The sequence below is a fragment of the Hemitrygon akajei genome, chromosome 3 (genome assembly GCF_048418815.1).
Source record: "Hemitrygon akajei chromosome 3, sHemAka1.3, whole genome shotgun sequence".
NCBI classification, from domain to species: domain Eukaryota; kingdom Metazoa; phylum Chordata; class Chondrichthyes; order Myliobatiformes; family Dasyatidae; genus Hemitrygon; species Hemitrygon akajei.
Genome location: NC_133126.1, coordinates 173645772 through 173665479, shown reverse-complemented (window position 1 = coordinate 173665479; position 19708 = coordinate 173645772). Strand labels below are relative to the sequence as shown.

The following is a 19708-nucleotide window of genomic DNA, read 5'->3' as shown; positions in this document are numbered from 1 at the left end:
TGAACAGCACCAGTGGGAACACCATTCTCTTTGGTGTTGCTACAGAATAAAATTCTCTTTTAACATGAATAGGAATATTAGGGTGCGGAAGTTGAGGTTTAGTTGTGTGGAGTTTTTATCAGAACTCGTTTGCTGCATAGCGTCCAGCTTTGAGCATCGCTTGTCAGGTCAGATATTCCTGCTATCAGTGCAGAAGGGAGTCACTGGAACTACGCAGTCTGCAGTCACAGCTCGGCGAGTCAAGCAGGATCTATGAAAGGGAAGGGACTTTCGACATGTTGGGTGGAAACACTGCATCAGAGGTGCCTGATGCAAGGTCTTGATCTGAAACACTAACAATTTCTTCCTTTCCACAAATCCTGCTGAGTTTTTCCAGATTCCAGCATCTGCACTCATCAGAATTATAGCACACTTTAATGATTTAAATGATGAGGGCAGTTTCTGCTCCTTTTCAGAATAGCAAATTGACGGATAATCTAATTGAAGACATTAAAAATGTATTAAATACAAAAGAGAGCCAATTGCAGAAGATAAATGGCACGAGCAGTCCCTGTAAGCTTCCTGCTTAAATTCTCCCCTCCCCTCCGGACTCCTTCCTGTTTGATTAAATCTATGACAATATTTTATAAACACCAATGCAATTGAAATCGTTCATCTCCCAGTCTCTAGGGTTTTTGACTAGGTATAGAAGTCACCCCTTGAATTCAGGAGGACGCCCCAATTTCATCTCACATTTTCTGTTCCATGTTAGAAGATTTTCATGTATTTTCTCTAAGATCACACAGCTGAATTTCACAGCTCAATGTTATTGTAACAGTTTGAAACGTTTCCATCACAAGATCAAACACAGAATTTGGATGATATATAGCATAATCCAGTGTAAATGAACATGAATGACAAATATCAGTATTCAATATATTCTCATTGTTTCATGCACTGCTTGGACACATAGGAGTTAGTTTATAAACGATCAAGCTGTTTAATTCGTGCACCTTTTCAACTGTGCTGTTTCATATTTGACACGTTAAAGATGGAACTGACTACTTTTACCAAAAGAATAGCATTCTCATTTTGTTATTTATTCCCATTAAAGTTTGAACTTTAATGGCAGTGTAAGGACGAACAATGATTCCAAAATTCTGTGTGACAATATGACAAAGCTAAATGCAGAATGTTTGAGACAAGAGAAAGCAGATGATGGAATCTGAAGCAACACAAAACAATGGAGGAAATCAGCTGGGCAGGCAGGATCTATGGAGGTATAGTAAATGGACAGTTGATAATTCAGGTTGAGAACCTTCATGTGGACTGAAAGAGAGGGAAAAATAGCCATTATTCTCTACCTTTTTATACCAGCTATCTCCCTTCCACCTTTGCTTGGATTCCCTAATGCAGGGGTGTCAAACTCATTTTAGGTCACGGGCCGGATTGAGCAAAATGCAGCTTCATGCGGGCCGAATCAGTCGGACGCGTGCGAACGCAGCTTTCGTTGCCTCCGTTTTTTCAGCCTGCTCTCATGTGTCTCAGTCTCTGCTATAACTACAAAGTGTTTCACTTTACAAATTCCGTTTCTTATGAAGAAGACTGTCGAGCAAGACTGCCGAATAAACACTAAAAACCCTGAAAACCTGGTACCTGAATAAACTCAGCATTAGCCATATCATACGCCATAGGCGCTTCGATTACTGGGGCCAGCTTTAATAGTAATTAGATATTATCTCGCAGGCCAAAGATAATTCCACCGCGGGCCTTGAGTTTGACATATATGCCCTAATGCATTCATATTCCCCCGATATTGAAGTGACATAAACTGGACGTAACACTGTAGTTGAAGTCAGACCAGTCTTTATTGAATTTCAGCCTCTTTTATACTTTTTTTTTGCAAAAGCCTTATTAAAGACTTCCCCGCTTGCCTTTCCACTTCCAATGACTTGTCCGTCCATCTATGCTTCATGATTGATATTGATCCTTATTGATGGACAAAGAAAATCAGCATGGTATTAAAACAAAACACATTATGTGTAAGCAGCCCAGTTTGTGCTGCTGGCAAAGACAAATTTATTCTCGGAACTTGTTTCCCCAGTCAGGTTAATGTACTCTTATTGGCTTATATACCAATGAGCCTTCTATACAAGACATGCTATTGGAGTATAGAAAAGTTCACAATTAGCTAAAATGCATCCCCAGAAAAATCCTTGTGAATTATTCTAAACTTCCAGTAATTGCTTATCTGTCAGTGGGTGCTTTATGACAGAAAATTTAGTCACAATGCTGAATTTCTCCATGATAATTCAGTATTCCTCGTTTCTTCTTTTCATTTTCAACCACACCTATTAATTGTCCTCCTCTCTTCTTTCCCTTTCATTATTTAGTTCTTCACTATTTCTTTCTGTCAGGAATCATCTTGCAAGATTAACCAGTTGTTAAAGTTTTATTCACAACCATCTTTAAATTCTTTCTAGCTTGCAGCTTGTTTCAGTGTCTGTCTTTTTAATTCTAGGGTGAATGATTGCATCCTTCGAGTAAATGATGTAGACGTAAGGGAAGTAACACACAGCAAAGCGGTAGAAGCTTTAAAAGAGGCTGGATCGATTGTACGATTATACGTGCGGAGAAGGAAACCAGTCACAGAGAAAATCTTAGAGATAAAACTAGTTAAAGGGCCAAAAGGTAGGTTATACATATAAAAGGAAATGTAAAAAGCCGTTAAATTAATTTTTTGCTATCTGCATCTGTTATTGTTGTTCATCAATTAGCTCTAGTTCATTTTCCCCTTTTCCTCTGAAGTAATTTCCCAAATATATCTATGAATCTGCAGAGTTACAGCAGTGCACAGTAGATTCTCACAGATGAGGAATCTGTGATGTGAGTAAATGCATCGTACAATTCTGATGAGGTGTTCTGACAATTTAACAACAGATAATCAGCTTAATACATCTGTGTTGGTTGGAGAGTCCAGGTTTGTGTCCTCAAAATGTAAAGATTCAGGGAAGATATTGTTCAAGTATTCAAGACATTTTGTGTAAAACATGAAATGCAAGGTGACTGATGACACGTTACAAGGTTGCCGTAATAAACTCAGACTGAGAATTCAAAGGAGATTGGGAACATGAATAAAAGAAGGCCATTCACTTCGATAATGGAAAATCCGTACAACAGTGTCATTCATTTTTCCTTTTCAAGTATCCCTTCATATCTCTATACAAAAAAATAAGTGTAGATTGCAGGCTTGGATCTATCAATTTTGATTGGTACCACCAGAGAATAAAGTGCACAAAGTACTGAGGGGATTGAATGTGCTATTGTAGGAAGTACGCAGTATCAGGTGAGCCTAGACTGAGGCGTCAAGGCAGGCAAGTTCAGATTCGGAATGCTGATGGGCTTTAAAATAGGGTACCACTGGGAAAGTGCTATACATAGATGAAATGTGTTCAGGGAAGATAGGGAAGGAAACAAAGGAATTGTTTAAGAAGGGCAGCATGGATAAGCCAGGAGACAACTGGCCACTGAGCCTTGTGCTGATGGTGGCATTCAAGGGGATTCAGAGCGACAGGATTTATTTGTGATTGCAAAGGCTGGCTGATGACATCATTGTTGTGCGCTATATCAAAGGTGGTGAGGAATCATCGTACAGGAGGGAGATTGAAAATTTGGCCGAGTGGTGCAATAACAACAACCTCTCACTCAATGTCAGCAAGACCAAGGAGAGAGAAACCATGAGCCAGTCCTCATCGGAGGACCAAAGTCGGAGAGAGTCAGTAAATTTAAATTCCTGGGTGTTAACTATCTCAGAGGACCTGTCCTGTAATTGCAAAGAAAGCACGACAGCACCTCTGCTTCCTCAGGAGTCTGTGGAGATTTGGCATGTCATCAAAAACCTTGACAAACTTCTATAGATCTGTGGCGAAAAGTGTGCTGACTGGCTGCGTTATGGCCTGGTATGGGAACGCCAAAGACTTTGAGTGGAAAATCATATAAAAGGTAGTGGTTTTGGCCCAATACATCATGGGTAAAACCCTCCCAACTACTGAGCACATTTACGTGAAATGTTGTCATAGAAAAGCAGTGTCTGTCATCAAAGATCCTCACCACCCGGGCTATGCTCTTTTCTTACTTCAGCTATCGGGTAGAAGATACAAGTGCCTCAGGACTCACACCACCAGGTTCAAGATCAGTTACTACCCCTTAACCACCAGGCTCTTGAACGAAAGAGGATAACTACACTCATTCTATTTCTGTTCCACAACCGGTGATCGTGGGACACTTTAAGGACTCTTTACCTTGTTATTTCATGCTTTCGTTATTGATTGCTATTTATTTATATTTGTATTTGCAGTTTGTTGTCCATTGGTCCTATTTGCTAAGTATGCGCACAGGAAAAAGAATCTCGGTTGAATGTGGTGACGTGTATGTACTCTGATAATAAAATTTACTTTGAACTTTGAAGGACTAATTTGGGATAGCATGGTGTTGTGCATAAAAAATCATATCTCACGAAGTTGGTCACCTCTTCAAGAGCGCAGGATGATAGTCATTGTCTACCTGGACTTTAGGTGGCAGGAGCAAAGGATGTTGGGAATGGTGAGGGTAGAGCACTGCAGGAGGCCTGTGGAATGTATGACAGAAGAGAAATGCCAGGGGTGGGGGATTAGCATGGGTGCAGACGCACCTGGCCAGGTCATTGATTTCAAACAATTGGTTTATTGATAATTACAGAATATCTCCCTCCACCCTCATCCTTATTCTTGCCTCTACCCTGATTTCTCTCTCCCCGCGCCCTTCCCACTCAGTCCATTATAGAGACCTGTATCAGAATCAGGTTTATCATCACTCACGTATGTCATGAAATTTGTTTTGTTTTGTTGCAACAGAACAGTGCAATGCATAAAATTACTCGAGAACACACACAGACACAAACACACACACCCTCCTGTACCTAATAAAGTGGCCACTGGCTGTATGTTCACAGTCTTCTTCTGCTGTCGCCCATCGTCTTTAAGGTTCAATGTGTTGTGCATTCAGAGGTGCTCATATGCACACCACTATTGCAACATACAGTTAATTAAGTTACTGTTGCCTGCCTATCATCTTGAATTGGTGTAACTATTCTCTCATTAACAAGGCATTTTTGCTTTTTCGCACCATTCTCTGTGTTCTCAAGAGCAGGGGTTCCCAACCCTTTTTTATGCCACAGAGCAATACCATTAAGCAAGGGGTCCGTGGACCACAGGTTGGGAACCTCTGCTCTACACTCTATTCTGCGTGAAAATCCCAAGAGATCAGAAGTTTCTGAGATACTCAAACCACCAGAAAGTAAGCTTGTAAGAAAACAGTTTGTATTTAGTAATTTCGGAATGTGGCGTTAGTGTCAAAGAAAGTAAGAATGGAAAGTAATGAGGAAATGATGTTTATGGAAATATATTTGTCACTACTTCTTAAGAATATGTAATTGTGTACCAACAAATCATTCCACGGTCAAAGTCACGTTCCTAACCCATTCTGAAGTTTGGTCTGAACAACAACAGAACCTTTTGACCATGTCTGCATGCTTTTATGCATTGAGTTGCTGTTCCATGATTGCTTGGTTAGATATTTGCATTAAGGAGCATATTTGGATTAAGGCACCTGACAAAGTGAGTGAGTGAGTGTGTGTGCGTGTGTGTGTGTGTGTGTGTGTGTGTGTGTGTGTGTGTGTGTGTGTGTGTGTGTGTGTATGTATATGTATGTTTATACATGGACTTGGTGCCAGAGTGTGGTGTAAGGAGTTACCATGGTGATGTTTCAGGCCTTTAGGTAGGCACATGTATGTGCTGTACAGGGAATTGAGGGATATCAAATTATGTGGAGACAGAAGGGATTACTTTAATTTGACATATTGGTTTAATCTGCACTGACACTACGGGCTTGTTCATGTGCTACACTGTTCTGTTTCTTCTGTGTCTTATGTGTGATGGTGGTTCAAGTTGATGGGATTGTGGGTGGAATAAATAGTATTAGAGTGGGACGTGTTTAAGTGGGTGGTTGGTGCAGATTAGGTTGGCTGTATAATTCTGATTCTATTTTTTTTTACATTGCATTATATTGAGATATCAACACTTATCATTAAGCAGCACTTCCCTCCCAAAGAACTTGTCAGAAAACATTTTGTATTTAGTAATATAATGTGGAATTAGTGCCAATGAAAGTAAAAATGGAAAGTGATGAAGAAATGATGTATCTGCAAATATATTTGTCACCATTGCTCTGGAAATGTTCAGCTCATAGAATATGTAATTGTGCCATACTGGCCTAGCAAATGTCTTGTGGCTGTTTGAATAATTTCTCTTCACCCTCCCACCACCTACCTGAACAAAAAATATTTTGTATGAATTGAAATATGATTTGTATTTTCTTATTTTATTCCCCTAAAGGTCTCGGTTTCAGTATAGCTGGAGGGGTAGGAAACCAACACATTCCTGGAGATAACAGCATCTATGTAACCAAAATCATTGAAGGAGGGGCAGCACATAAAGACGGCCGGTTGCAGATAGGCGACAAAATTCTGGCAGTAAGTTTCAGTGTGTGTCAATCGTAAAAGTTTCAATTTGTAAAACTTCACAAGGTTGAGTCAGGTCAAATGCTTAGGTCATTTTTTTTTTGTCCTTACCTCCGAGTGGAGTCATCGGGATGCCGTTATGACGGCATTTTTTTAGCAGGCTTTCTTATTTTTACGAGGCCGAGTTGCCAGCTCGACGCTCAACCAAAGCGTGCAAGGGAGCCGGCTGGATTCAAACTCGAGAGCCTTCACTCTGAAGTCTGGCGCTGATGCCACTACGCCACCAGCCAGCCTGCTTAGGTCATGGAATGACTGAATGTTCTGCTTCCTGTTAAGCAATTGCGTTAACATGTTATGACCTGTTAGCGTAAGCCAAAGCAAAAAGGTAGTTCCTTTTCTGAGCATGGAAACATTTTCTTCTAAGAACGTAAATTGAACAACTGTGCAGCTCTGGGTGAAGAACAATTGGATACAACTTGGCAAGCATCTTTACTTGTATTACAGATTAATTCAAAAGGGGTCCAGATCAAAGACCATCAATTTGATCATGATGCGCCATAAGGCATTTTTGACAACTAGCTATGAACTCTTGTGAAGTACAATGACCAGATTGAAGATTAGCTTTATTTATCACATGTACATAGAGTGAAATGTGTTGTTCACGTCAATGAACAACATAGTTAAAGATGTGTTGGGGCAGCCCATAAGTATCTCTATGCTTCTGTTGGTAACATAGCATGCTCACAAATTATTAACCCATATGTCTTTGGAAAGCGGGAGGAAGCTCAAACATTTGGAGGAATGCCATGTGGTCGCTGGGAGAATGTACAAACTCCTCACAGAAAGTGACAGGAATTGAACAAGGTGCCATGCCAACTGCTATGCCAAAGTAGGTCAAAGATTGTTTTTAACAGAGCCCACTGTCTGGGCCCATGACACAACCGTGCAAGAGATGTTTTTAATTGATTCAGATGTTTTTTTAGAAAGCACATGAATATAGTGAATAACTAAGGACTTTCCCACACTTGAACATAAACAAAAATACAAATGCTAGAAATCTGAAATAAAAAAACAAAAAACTGCAAGAAACATGCGTGAGTGATGGTCACTCAGCATGTGCAGAAAGAGAAGTTGTTAATGTTTCATGAAAGCGACCATTGGTCAGGCCTGGGAAAGAGAAAATATATTAGTTTTGGTTGCAGCGAAGGTGGAGGTGGAGGGAATATCTCTGACAGAGTGACCTAATTGTGAGTCCGGCAGCTAAGGGCAGATAATCTTTGTTTATCTAATAGCAACAGTATGGGACAAGCTAAACAGGCCAGACTCCATAGCAGACAGATAAAAACTGAGTCAAAGAGATAGGTAATGAATGGAAATAGTTCTGATACAGAGAGTTAGTGAAGCTATTCACTTCTTCTGTAACTTTTTATGGCTGTCTTTATCAGAACTGGCCATTAATGCCTGTCATCCATCTACAATTTTGACTCAGTCCTTCTCCACTGGTACAGCCTGCTGGCTGAACATGTTCTGCAATAGTTCTTTTCACAACGTTTAGCCCAAAAACATAATCTGCCTCCACCTATCACATTTATTCATTTGATTCCAGAGACACTCCCTTGTTCAGTCATCTCTTCCCCACGTTCTTTGCAATTGAAACTAACACAGTTTCTCATTTCCCAGTTCTAACAAAGGATCTCGGAAATGAAATGTTCACTAAATTTCTCTTTTCATACATTCTGCTGAGTCCTTTTAACTTACCGTATTTTCCATGGGTTTGATGATCCAACTCAAAGGATCAGGATAATGATATGCTAACCTTCCCTGGTGTAAAACTGATGGCTGGGTACAATCTGCTTCCAGCGCTTGTCCTTAGTTGCTGGGTTCATCACAGATGCAAACAGTGGAGTGAAAGTCAGTTACACCAGCATTTATGTCTCAGAATGCATACACTGAGCCACAGATCATTGTAACCTGCTATTAGTCAACACAATTCAGGTCAAAGTACCTATCAATAAAGGGCAAGATAGCTATTTTTAATAATAAAGTATTTGTGTTACACAGGAAAAGGGAATTACTATCTGCTTTCTCAAATATAGATCAAGAGAGAGTGTGCAGCTCACATAATTGATGTGTGATTTCCCCAGAGGAAATTTGTGCCCATCACTAGCAGCCAGCGGAATGATCATTTTTGACTGTCCTAAAGGAAAATTTGATTTTTGGGTAATGTGATCAATGGGGTTCACCTTGAGCTAGCTGCCACCACATCCTTTTGGGGTCTGGAATATTAATGGAAGAACGGCATCATTATTTCACTCATTATAGATTGAACTTAATAATATTTTTCAATTGTAAGAAATGTAATTGTAATTTCCTTCAGATAATGATTATATCTTGTTTCTCTATGTTTGCAGAGTAGATTGGATATAAAATGTAATTTTCTTTATTGAGGATTTTGAATTGAACTGGTAATACTGGATGGAACCTAATCAATGTATCAGACATTGTTCCTATGAATTCTCTGGGTGATTCATATTGTTTAAGATCCATTTGACATGGCTATAGGAAAATTTATATCATTGCATTGCTTGCTTTTGCACTGAACTGATGGAACCAATAAATCCAGTATTCCCTCAAAGTGCTTATGCATCTGATTTATTAGGATTTTGACCATCCAATTTACTGCTTCAGGTTACACTCTGCTCTTTCTCAGAAGTTTTAAAAAAGTTAAGTGATATTTGTTGTATAATTGGCCCATCTGTCTTAGGCTGTTGGAAAATAGCTGGGGAAAGAGCACTGGAACCAATAAAAGTGCTGACTTTTATTTCATTCTGCCTGAGATGATTACCATAAGACAAAGGAGTAGCGTCAGTCCATGGGGCCCATCGGGTCTACGCCATGGATCATGGCTGATCCATTTCCTTCTCAACCTCATTCTCCTACCTTCTCCCCATAACCTTTCACACCCTGACTTATCAAGAATCTATCAACCTCCTCCTTAAATGCACCGAATGACTTGGCCTCCACAGCCACCTGTGGCAATGAATTCCACAGATTCAACACCCTCTGGCTCATTCCTCCTCATCTCTGTTCTAAGTGCACATCACTCTATTCTGAGGTTTTGCCCTCTGGTCCTAGACTCCCCCACCACAGGAAACACACTCTACATCCACTCTCTAGGCCTTTCAGCATTCGATAGATTTCAATGAGATCCCCCTTCGTTGTTCCTAAATTCCAGCAAGTGTATTAAACATTCAGAGGCATCAGGCACTCCTCCTACGATAAGCTTTACAATCCCAGAATCAGTCTTGTGAACTTCCTTTGAACCCTCTCCAATGTCAACATATCCTTGCTTGGATTACTCAGGGCCCAAAACTTCTCACAATACTCCAAGTGAGGCCTCAGCAGTGCCTTATAAAGCCTCAGCATTACATCCTTGATGTTATATTCTAGTCTCCTTGAAAGGAATTTGCATTGCATTTTATATATTTTTTGCATTTCCCTTCCTCATCAACAACACAACCTGCAAGTTAACCTTGAGGGAATCAATCACAAGTACTCCCATGTCCCTTTGCACCTCAGGTTTTTAAATTTTCTCCCTCTTTAGAAAACAATCTGTTTTTATTCCTTCTACCATGACAGTACACTTCCTGACACTGTATTCCATCGGCCACTTCTTTGCCTCTTCTACTAGTCTGTCCAAGTCCTTCTTTTGTAGCCTCTCTACATTTTCAAAAATGCCCCTCCATCTATCTTCATATTGTCTGCAAACTTGGCCACAAAGCCATCAATCCTGTTGTCTGAATCATTGGCATACAATGCGAAAAGAATCAGTCCCATCACTTGTCAAGGGCAGCCAGACACTTCCCCACACTTTGCTTCCTGCCAATCAGCCAATGCTCTATCCATGCTGGTATCTTTCCTGTAATACCATTTGCCATTGTCCTGTGAAGCAGCTTCATGTGCAGCACCTTGTCAAAGGCCTTCTGAAAATTCAAGTACACAGCATCCACCAATTCTCCTTTGTCTATCATGCTTGTTATTTCCTCACAGAATTCCAACAGATTTGTCAGGCAAGATTTTCCCTTAAGGAAACCATGTTTTGGCGCATTTTATCATGTGCCTCCAAGTACACTGAAACCTCATCCTTAACAATCGACTCCCAACATCTTCCCAACCACTGAGGTCAGACTCACTGGCCTATAATTTCCTTTCTTCTGCCTCCTGCCATTCTTGAAGAGTGGAGCGACATTGCAATTTTCTAGTCCTCTGAAGCCGTGCGAGAATCTAGTGATTCTTGAAAGATCATTAGTAAAACCTCCACAATCTCTTCACCTACCTCTTTAAGAGGTAGGTGTAGTCTGTCTTGTCCATGTGACTTAGCTACCTTCAAGCTTTTCAGCTTCCCAAGCAGCTCCTCTTAGCAATTTCACTCACTTCTGCCCCCGATACTCTCGAACTTCCAGCACAATGATGTTGCCTTCTACAGTGAAGATTGTTGCAAAATACTTATTCAGTGCATCCACCCCCCCCCCCATTAGCACCTCTCCAGTGTCATTTTCCAGTGGTGTGATATTTACTCTCACCTCTCTTTCATTCTTTATATAATCCAGAAAAAGCTTTTGGTATCCCTTTTGATATTATTAGCTAGCTCTAGTGATGAGTATAGGGCCGAGGAGATGCTTTTTAAAAGCTTCCCAAACCTCTAACTTCCTAATCCTCTAATTTTTGCCCCATTGTATGCCCTCTCTTTTGCATTTATGACTTCCCTTGTCAGCCATGGTTGCCTCATCTTGCCTTTAAAATACTACTACTTTGGGATGTATCTATTACAAGAAAGAATAAGTGGCAGGGGGTTTCTACTTCACTTTCTAAGGATCAGTGAGTGGGAAGGTAGTTCAATATTCTGAGAGTACCTTGTTCTCTGTCTTGCCTTCTGTTCAATCTTTTCCGTCATCTATTCAGAAAACACTCCAGTACTGAGCCAAAAAAATTGTTGTTAATTGTTAATAAAAACAAGATAAAGTGTCAATGACTACTTCCCAGTGCCTCTTAACATATATCATAATGAAATCCTTCCAGAGGCTGGTCATGGAATGCATCAACTTCAGCTTTCCAAACACAGTTGATTCATTGCAGTTTGCCGACTGCAGAAGCAGGTCTATGGTGGATGCCATCTCCCTGGCCCTACACTCATCACTAGAGCATCTGGACAGTAAAGACACTTACATCACACTGTTGCTTATTGACTACAGTTCTGCTTTAATACTATTCCAAGCAAACATTTCAACTCCAGACCCTGGGAGATAATGCCTCCTTCTGCAACTGAATCTTTGACTCTCTGACAAATAGACCAGGATCAGTAAGGTTAGGCAGTACCAACTCCCCACAATTATTCTAAACAGTGGTGATCCAGAAGGTTGTATCCTCCTCTCCCCCCCCCCCCCCCCAAACTTCACTCCCTATACACTGATACCACATGGCAAGATTCTGCTCTAACATCATCTACAACTTTGCCACTGTGGTGGACCACATCTGAAATAACGATGAGTTAGAGTGCAGGTTAGAGACTGCAAACTTAAGGGACATGGTGTCATAACAACAACCTTTCCCTTGATGTCAACAAGACAAAAGAACTCACCATTGACTTCAGAATAGGCAGTGGTGTATAAGCTCCTGTTTATACCAAAGTTATTGAGGTCAAAAGGGTTGAGAGCTTCAAGTTCCTATGTGTCAACATTACCAATAACCTGTCCTGGTCCAACTGCTGTGTTGATGTCACCGCAAAGGAAACTCACCGATGCCTCTACTTCTTCCAGAGGCTAAAGAAATTTGGCATGACACTGTCTAATCTCCCGGTTTTTATTAATGCACCATAGGAAGCATTCTGTCTGGGTGCATAATGGCTTTTCTGAGTGTTGAACTCATTGATGCATAAATTACATTGTAGATGTGATGAATAAAGATAATCACTTTATTCTTTTAAATTAAAACCTTGGATTGTTCTTGCCCCAATCAGTTGTTTGACATCAGGGCTGGACCCACAGCCTCACTTCTGGCCCCACAGTGACTTCAGTTGTCCTGGAGTCCCTGCTGCCTTGATGGACGCACAAAGTTGTGTGATTACCAGAGCTCAGATAGTGAACCCTGGACTCCCCAGTGCCCACTGGATTGCAACCACTCATAACAACGTAAAATAGATTCAGAAAGTAGACCTTTGGCCACTTCTTCTTGCTCTATTTGATCTTTTACTTCATTGCCTCTTTTCTTGATCAACCCAATATCTCTTCATTTCCACAACGTTGAAAATGAATCAGTCTCTGTACACTTAGGTGACAGAATTCTCAAGATCCTCTTTACTAATAAATTCCAAAGAATGCTTCCTTCCAATTGAAGAAATGTCTTCTTGTTTGTTCTGAATGGCAGATCCACTATTTTGAGACAGTGACCTCTGGTCCTTTGCAAGGCACTCAGAAGAAATATCAACATTACAACCACTCCTTCAACCCCTGCAACAACACTTCCTTTACGTACACTATGTGCAATGAAACTACTGTCCCAGGATTCAACCTTTACGGCTGTCTCTTTCACAAGTATATCTTCCTTGGTTTTAACAACCTGACCCTGGTAAAATTATGGTCTCTCAAGACCCCTGTGGGAGAAGAGGCCAAGAACCCAGTAGAAGTGGAATACCTCTACTCTATAATCGTCCTCTTGTAGTAACTGCCAATGCAGCGTATGCCTTCCTAATTGCTTACTGACCCTTTTGATTTTAAGTGTTTCATGTTCAAGAGTCAGGAATGAACACTTGACACCTTTCAATCTCCATTTTCAAAACTATTATTCAGATTCATTTATTTACTGCGTGTACATTGAAACACGCAGGTGTTGCTACATATTCTGGTGCCAATGTAGCACATTCATCAGAACAATACAATAGCAACACAACAGCAAAGCAAGCCCCTTTCCTACCCTTCCACCCACTCGCATACATAGACAGACTACCTCCAGGCCTCTGACCTCCAGTCCTTATCCCAAAACTCTCTGACAAGCAGACATGCCAACCTAGGGGCTTTGGCCTCCTGACCCACCGACTTCAGTCTTTTGACCTTTGATTGGACTCGCTGATCCCAGGACTTTGGCTTCTGGACTTCGTCGACCTATGGGTATAAACCTCAGTACTCACTGATCACAGGACCTTGACCTCCAGACTTCAACTTCCAGCATGGACCTCTGACCCCAGGACATGCCGACCTGGAGGTGGAGTCACTGGCCCTTGTGCCTCTTGCCTGCACAGAACTCCAGTCCGAGGACTTGCCCACCTGGAGGGGAGAACACATCAGTCTTGGTCATTGACCATGGAGATCACTATCTTTGTCCATCACACCTGCTGATATGTCATTCATCCACACAGATTGCTAGTCTTTGACCCTGAAGCACTCTGACCTAAACTTTGACCAGTGGCTCCTGGCCCTAACTCTGAATTGCTGCCCCTGATCTCTAACTTCCCCTCGCCGCTGTCCCCTAACCTCCTAGGCTGTCCTAAAACCATCCCTACAAAGCTACAAAAAAAACCAAGTCTGGGCCACGCCCCTGACAGACATCTCATCTTGGCACCATCTTGACCAGATAGTGGATGACATCTTACTTGTTCACATTCAGATAATAATACTTGATTAAAGCATGTAGAATAAGCAAGACTCCCCCCCCCCCCCCCCCCCCACCGCCAACTTCCCAAGAAAACACTGAACTACTCTCAATAATCAGATTAAAGATACAGCTGAACAGTCTGATGTGATATGCATCTGGTTCCTCTGGTCAACACAGCCAATCTCCAGCCTTTGTTTCAGCCTGACCTATTGTCACCATCAGATCTTCTCATCACTGGCTTGCTGCTACAAAGTTCAACCTAGAAAGTCAGCGATAAGATGATTCACTTTCCTCCACCTACTGAATCTAACCACTGCAGTGTCAAGTGCAATGATAAGTCACTGGTAAAAGAGTAACACATGTTGGACCATTAAGAGCTAGCAAGGTTCAGTTGTGCATTAAAACCAATTACAATTGTGTGCTGACTTACATTTAATTGGTATTTGATTTTGAACCATCTTTGTTGTCAAGTGAGCATTTGAAGTAATTGTTCTCTTGGCACACCAGCAAAGGACTTATTGTGCATTAGCATTGTTTTCTTCTACATTTCAGGTGAACACAGCCAGTCTAGATGAAGTTACCCATGAAGATGCAGTGACAGCTTTAAAAAACACAGCAGAAGTGGTATACTTGAAGGTTGCCAAGCCAACCAGCATGTACGTGCATGATGGGTATGCACCTCCAGACATCACCAACTGTAAGTCTTTCTCAGTTTGCTGATGTGCTGTGATCTCAAGGCTGCAAGTTTATTTGTGAAAATTTGTTTTTTAATGCTTTTAACATGTAATATATATTGAAATGATTTGGACGAAAATATAGGTGGGCTGATTTGTACCTTAGCTGAAGACATAAAACTTGGCAGAATTGTGGACAGTGAAGAAAATTGTCAAACGTTTTAGATTGGGTGGAGAAATGGCAGATAGAGTTTAACCCAGATAACTGTGAGCTGATGTACTTTGGAGGTCAAATGCAGGAGGCTAAGTGTACAGTAAATGGCAGGACCCTTGGGAACATTGATGTAGAGAGGGATCTTGGGGGCAAATCCATAGCTCCCTGAAAGTGGCAAGACGAGTAGATAGGGCAGTAAAGAAAGTGAATGGCATGCTTGCCTGGAGTGGTTGGGAATGTCATTAAGTTATGTCAAAGTTTGGTAGGTTGCATTTTGGAATATTGTGTGGTTATGGATACTATATTACAGGAAAGGTGTGGAGTCTTGAAAAGATACAGAAGAGATTCCCTAGGATGTTGACTGGATTGGAGAGTATTAGATATATAACTTGGATTGTTTCCTTTGGAACATCTGCAACCTGATAGAAGTATTTGAAATTGAAATTATGAAAGGCATAAATAGAGTAGGTAGTCAATCTCTTTTCCCCGGGATGAAAATGTCAAAAGCTAGAAGGCATCAATTTAAGAAAAATGAAATAGAAATGGATTGTTTTATGATCTGTGAGGTAAGCTTCTTTTCACATAGTGGTAGATGACAGGAGTGCACTGCCAGGGAAGATGGTAGAAGCAGATACGATAGTAACATTTAACAGGCAATTGGGCAGGCACGTGAACAGGTGAGGAATATGGGGAGACACCATGTGCAAGCACATCAGATTAATTTAAATTGGCGTCAAGGTCAGTACAGACATTTTGGGCAAAAGGATAATTCCTACGCTGTACTGTTTTATGTTCTAACATAACATGTACTGGATACGATATGTGCATTAAAAAGCAAAATTGGCAGGTAAGGGAAGTTTGATGAAAAAGACAGAAATTGCTTGAAATAGCTGATCAGGCAGCAACTCTGGGGGGTGGGGGGAGAGCGAGAGAGACTTTAATGTGTTAGATCATTGAGATAAGATCTATTTATTTCATTCAATATTATTTGTGACTTACTGGTCAGCCATGATTACCTATGAGAAGAAGGCCTGGAGCTGCCATCTTGTATTGTACACTCATTCTGGCAAATGTTGATGAAGTTACCAGATTTGACTCCAGTGACTAAAGGAACAGTGATGTGTTTCCAAGTCAGGATGTGTGAGCTTAGAGGGAAACATGCAGATGATAGTGTTCGTCTGCACCTGCAACTCTAATCCTTGGTAGAGTTCTGGGGTAGTCTTGTCAGAGTAGCCCTGGCAGGCAACTACTGTGCACTTATTACGGGTTCACAGATGTTGGAGGACATGAATATTTGATGACCAAATGGGGCTGCTTTGTCCTCGATGAGTCGAGGTGATTGAGTGTTAGGGTAGCTGTATTTGCCCAGGTACTTGAAGGGTTTTTGTAGAGCAGATTTGATGGGCTGAATGGTGTAATTCTGTTCCTATGTCTTATGTTCTTATTGCTTTCCACAGTATATCCCTGAGCCAGTTGAGTTTCTGGTTGGCGGTGATTCATGAAACTTTGATTTCATGCTCAAAATTTGAATTAAAATCAAAATGGCAGAAACATTCGGGAGATCAGGCAGCATCAATGGAAAGTGAAAGAGGAAATATATTGGACAATGTGTGAATGTTGTCTACATCTTTGTGCTAACAAGGTTAACTTTATTTGGTGCGGTACTCTGCATGGTACTGAGCATTATTCAATTAGCAGAAATATTATGTATTAAATTTTGACTTTATGATGGGGTAAAGTTCATTGATGAAGCAATTGAAGGTGGTTGGACCTATGACTCTGCCCAATGTATTTCCTATCTTGATATGTTTAGGGCTGAGATGATAGACTTTTAACAACTGTAGCAAGAATCCTCTGTGTCAAGTATTGCTCCAACCATGAGAGTTTTTCCCCTTGATGACTACTGACATAATTTTCGCTAGGGCTCACTTGTCACACTTGGTCAAATGTTGCCTTGATGTCGAGGTCAGAAGCCTATATGACAACTCTGAAATTCTGCTCTTTGGTTTCTGTTTGATGTCACTTCCAAAAGCACTTTGTTATTATTCACAGGTGTTGGGATGACAGACAAATGAATTGGACTGCTCCCATTTTGGAACAAGACATAGTGAGACATTTTTTCTAAATTGTATTGGACAACTTAGCTAGAAGTGCAGCTTGTTCTGGAGAGCAGATCTCCAGTGCTACCGACAGTAAATGATTTATTCCCATGGCTTCTGTTAAATCTAATACTTCTAGCCATTTCGTGATATCACATGGAGTGAATCAGATTGGCTGAAGGTTCTTTTCTGCAAAGACAGGGAGGAAGCTGAGAGCCACTCGGCATTTTTGGATTTTTGCTTATTTTGGCCTTAACACTTGGTGCTAATGTATTTATGTGACCAAGACATCTTTGGAAATGTGAGATCTAACAGACTATGATCAGCTTCAGAAAAGATTACAGAATTCCATGAGTAACTGACACATCAACCAATGTCAAATGTAAAATCATTGCATTCATTAGGTCAGCGGCAGTCAGCGTAATACTGATAATGGAGAGGATTCTCCTCAACCAGACCTGCTAACCAATCCCTTAAACCCTTCCCAGCATGGCCACTGCAACCGTTGTTGCCTTCTGCAGCTTCCCTGTGTGTTCAGCCTGGAAGATTATGACCGATGACAATCCTGCATGGCCATGCAGGCTGCTTGTAGTGCCCAGCCTTTGGACTGTGAATCCTGAGACTTGGTCCCTGGGAAAATCCAGATGGCTTTTGACATCTTCTTAAAAATATTTCAAATATATTTTTGAAAAAATTAAATTATTGAAATGTATGAAATAAAATAATAAAAGATTCAAGATTCATGCTTATTTATCACATGGAAACGTACAGTGAAATATTTAGTTTGCATTAGCAGCCAACACAACCTAAGGATGTGCTGGGGGCAGCCCACAAGTGTTGCCACATACTCCGGCACCATAGAACCGTAAAATATTACAGCACAGAAACAGGCCTTTTAACCCTTCTTAGCTGTGCTGAACCATTTTTCTGCCTAGTCCCACTGACCTGCCCCTGGCCTATATCCCTCCATACACCTCTCATCCATGTACCTGTCCAAGTTTTTCTTAAATGTTAAAAGTGAGCCCACATTTACCACTTCATCTGGCAGCTCATTCCACACTCCCACCACACTCTGTGTGAAGAAGCCTCCTAATGTTCCCTTTAATCTTTTCCCCCTTCACCCTTAACCCATGTCCTCTGGTTTTTTTCTCCCCTAGACTCAGTGGAAAAAGCCTGCTTGCATTCACTCTATCTATACCCATCTTAATTTTATATACCTCTGTCAAATCTCCCCTCATTCTTCTACGCTCCAGGGAATAAAGTCCTAACCTATTCAACCTTTCTCTAACTCAGTTTCTCAAGTCCCAGCAACATCCTTGTAAACCTTCTCTGCACTCTTTCAACCTTATTAATATCCTTCCCGTAATTTGATGACCAAAACTGCACACAATTCTCCAAATTCGGCCTCACCAAAGTCTTATACAACCTCACCATAACATTGCAACTCTTATACTCAATACTTTGATTTATAAAGGCCAATGTACCAAAAGCTCTCTTTACTACCCTATATACCTGTGACACCACTTTTAAGGAATTTTGTATCTGTATTCCCAGATCCCTCTGTTCTACTGCACTCCTCAGTGCCCTACCATTTACCTTGTATGTTCTACCTTAGTTTTTCCTTCTAAAGTGCAATACCTCACACTTGTCTGTATTAAACTCCATCTGCCATTTTTCAGCCCATTTTTCCAGCTGGTCCAAATCCCTCTGCAAGCTTTGAAAACCTTCATCACTGTCCACTACACCTCCAATCTTTGTATCATCAGCAATGGATTAAAAGGTCAGCACAACATTGTGGATCAATGTGCCAGCACTGTTCTGACCTCTGTACCATGTTCTATGCAGAGAATTCTGGGATATGGATCCTGTATAGGCAGAAGGGATTTAGTTTAATTAGCTTCAGACTGCCCCGCCTGGCACCAACAATCACTCCAAGGTCAAAGCCACTCCAATCACACTTCTTCCCCATTCTGAAATTTTGTTTAAACAACTCAATCTCTTGACCACATCTGCATGTGTTTATGCATTAAGTTGCACCAACCTAGCATGCCCATAATGCTCGGCAGAACAACACAGAACCTAATAAGCAACAGCAGCAAAACAAGCACCATTCCTCCCTCCCACCCACACTCGTACACAGTCCTCTAACCCCAAGTCAGGCCGGTTTTGTCAGCCTCCAACATACTCTGATTCTGACTTGGACATGCAAACTACCCCAGTAGATTTGCAGCGTTTTACTGTGATTGAAATTGAACACTGAAGTAAACTACTTTGCAACACTTTTTACTTGAGAGTGATGATCCAATTCAAATGAATGTAGTTGGTCTACTGAGGGAAGTCATCTTGTCATTTATTTCTGGATTGGTGCTTGGCAAATGTTCTGTGCAATTTCTCATGGCCCTGTGAAATGATGACTAAGGCAATTATTGATTGAAGAAACTGCAGACATTAGCTGTGATAGAATTGTCCTTTTATTTTATTTCAGTCTTATGTGATCTTGTTCCCAACCGAGAGGACTGTCAATGCCTGCTGTAAAATT

At 41.0% G+C, this 19708-nt stretch overlaps 1 protein-coding gene across 25 annotated transcripts in view; it reads left to right on the top strand.

Moving 5' to 3' along the window:
* The window catches only part of LOC140725642 (disks large homolog 1), a 472837-nt gene that overhangs the window by 301642 nt on the left and 151487 nt on the right, over window positions 1–19708 (top strand). For all 25 annotated transcript variants that reach the window (XM_073041383.1, XM_073041368.1, XM_073041380.1 and 22 more), the window contains 3 exons: window positions 2501–2670; window positions 6411–6547; window positions 14735–14879. In XM_073041383.1, the coding sequence (XP_072897484.1) occupies window positions 2501–2670; window positions 6411–6547; window positions 14735–14879 (452 nt within the window). The remainder of the gene's footprint in view (window positions 1–2500; window positions 2671–6410; window positions 6548–14734; window positions 14880–19708) is intronic.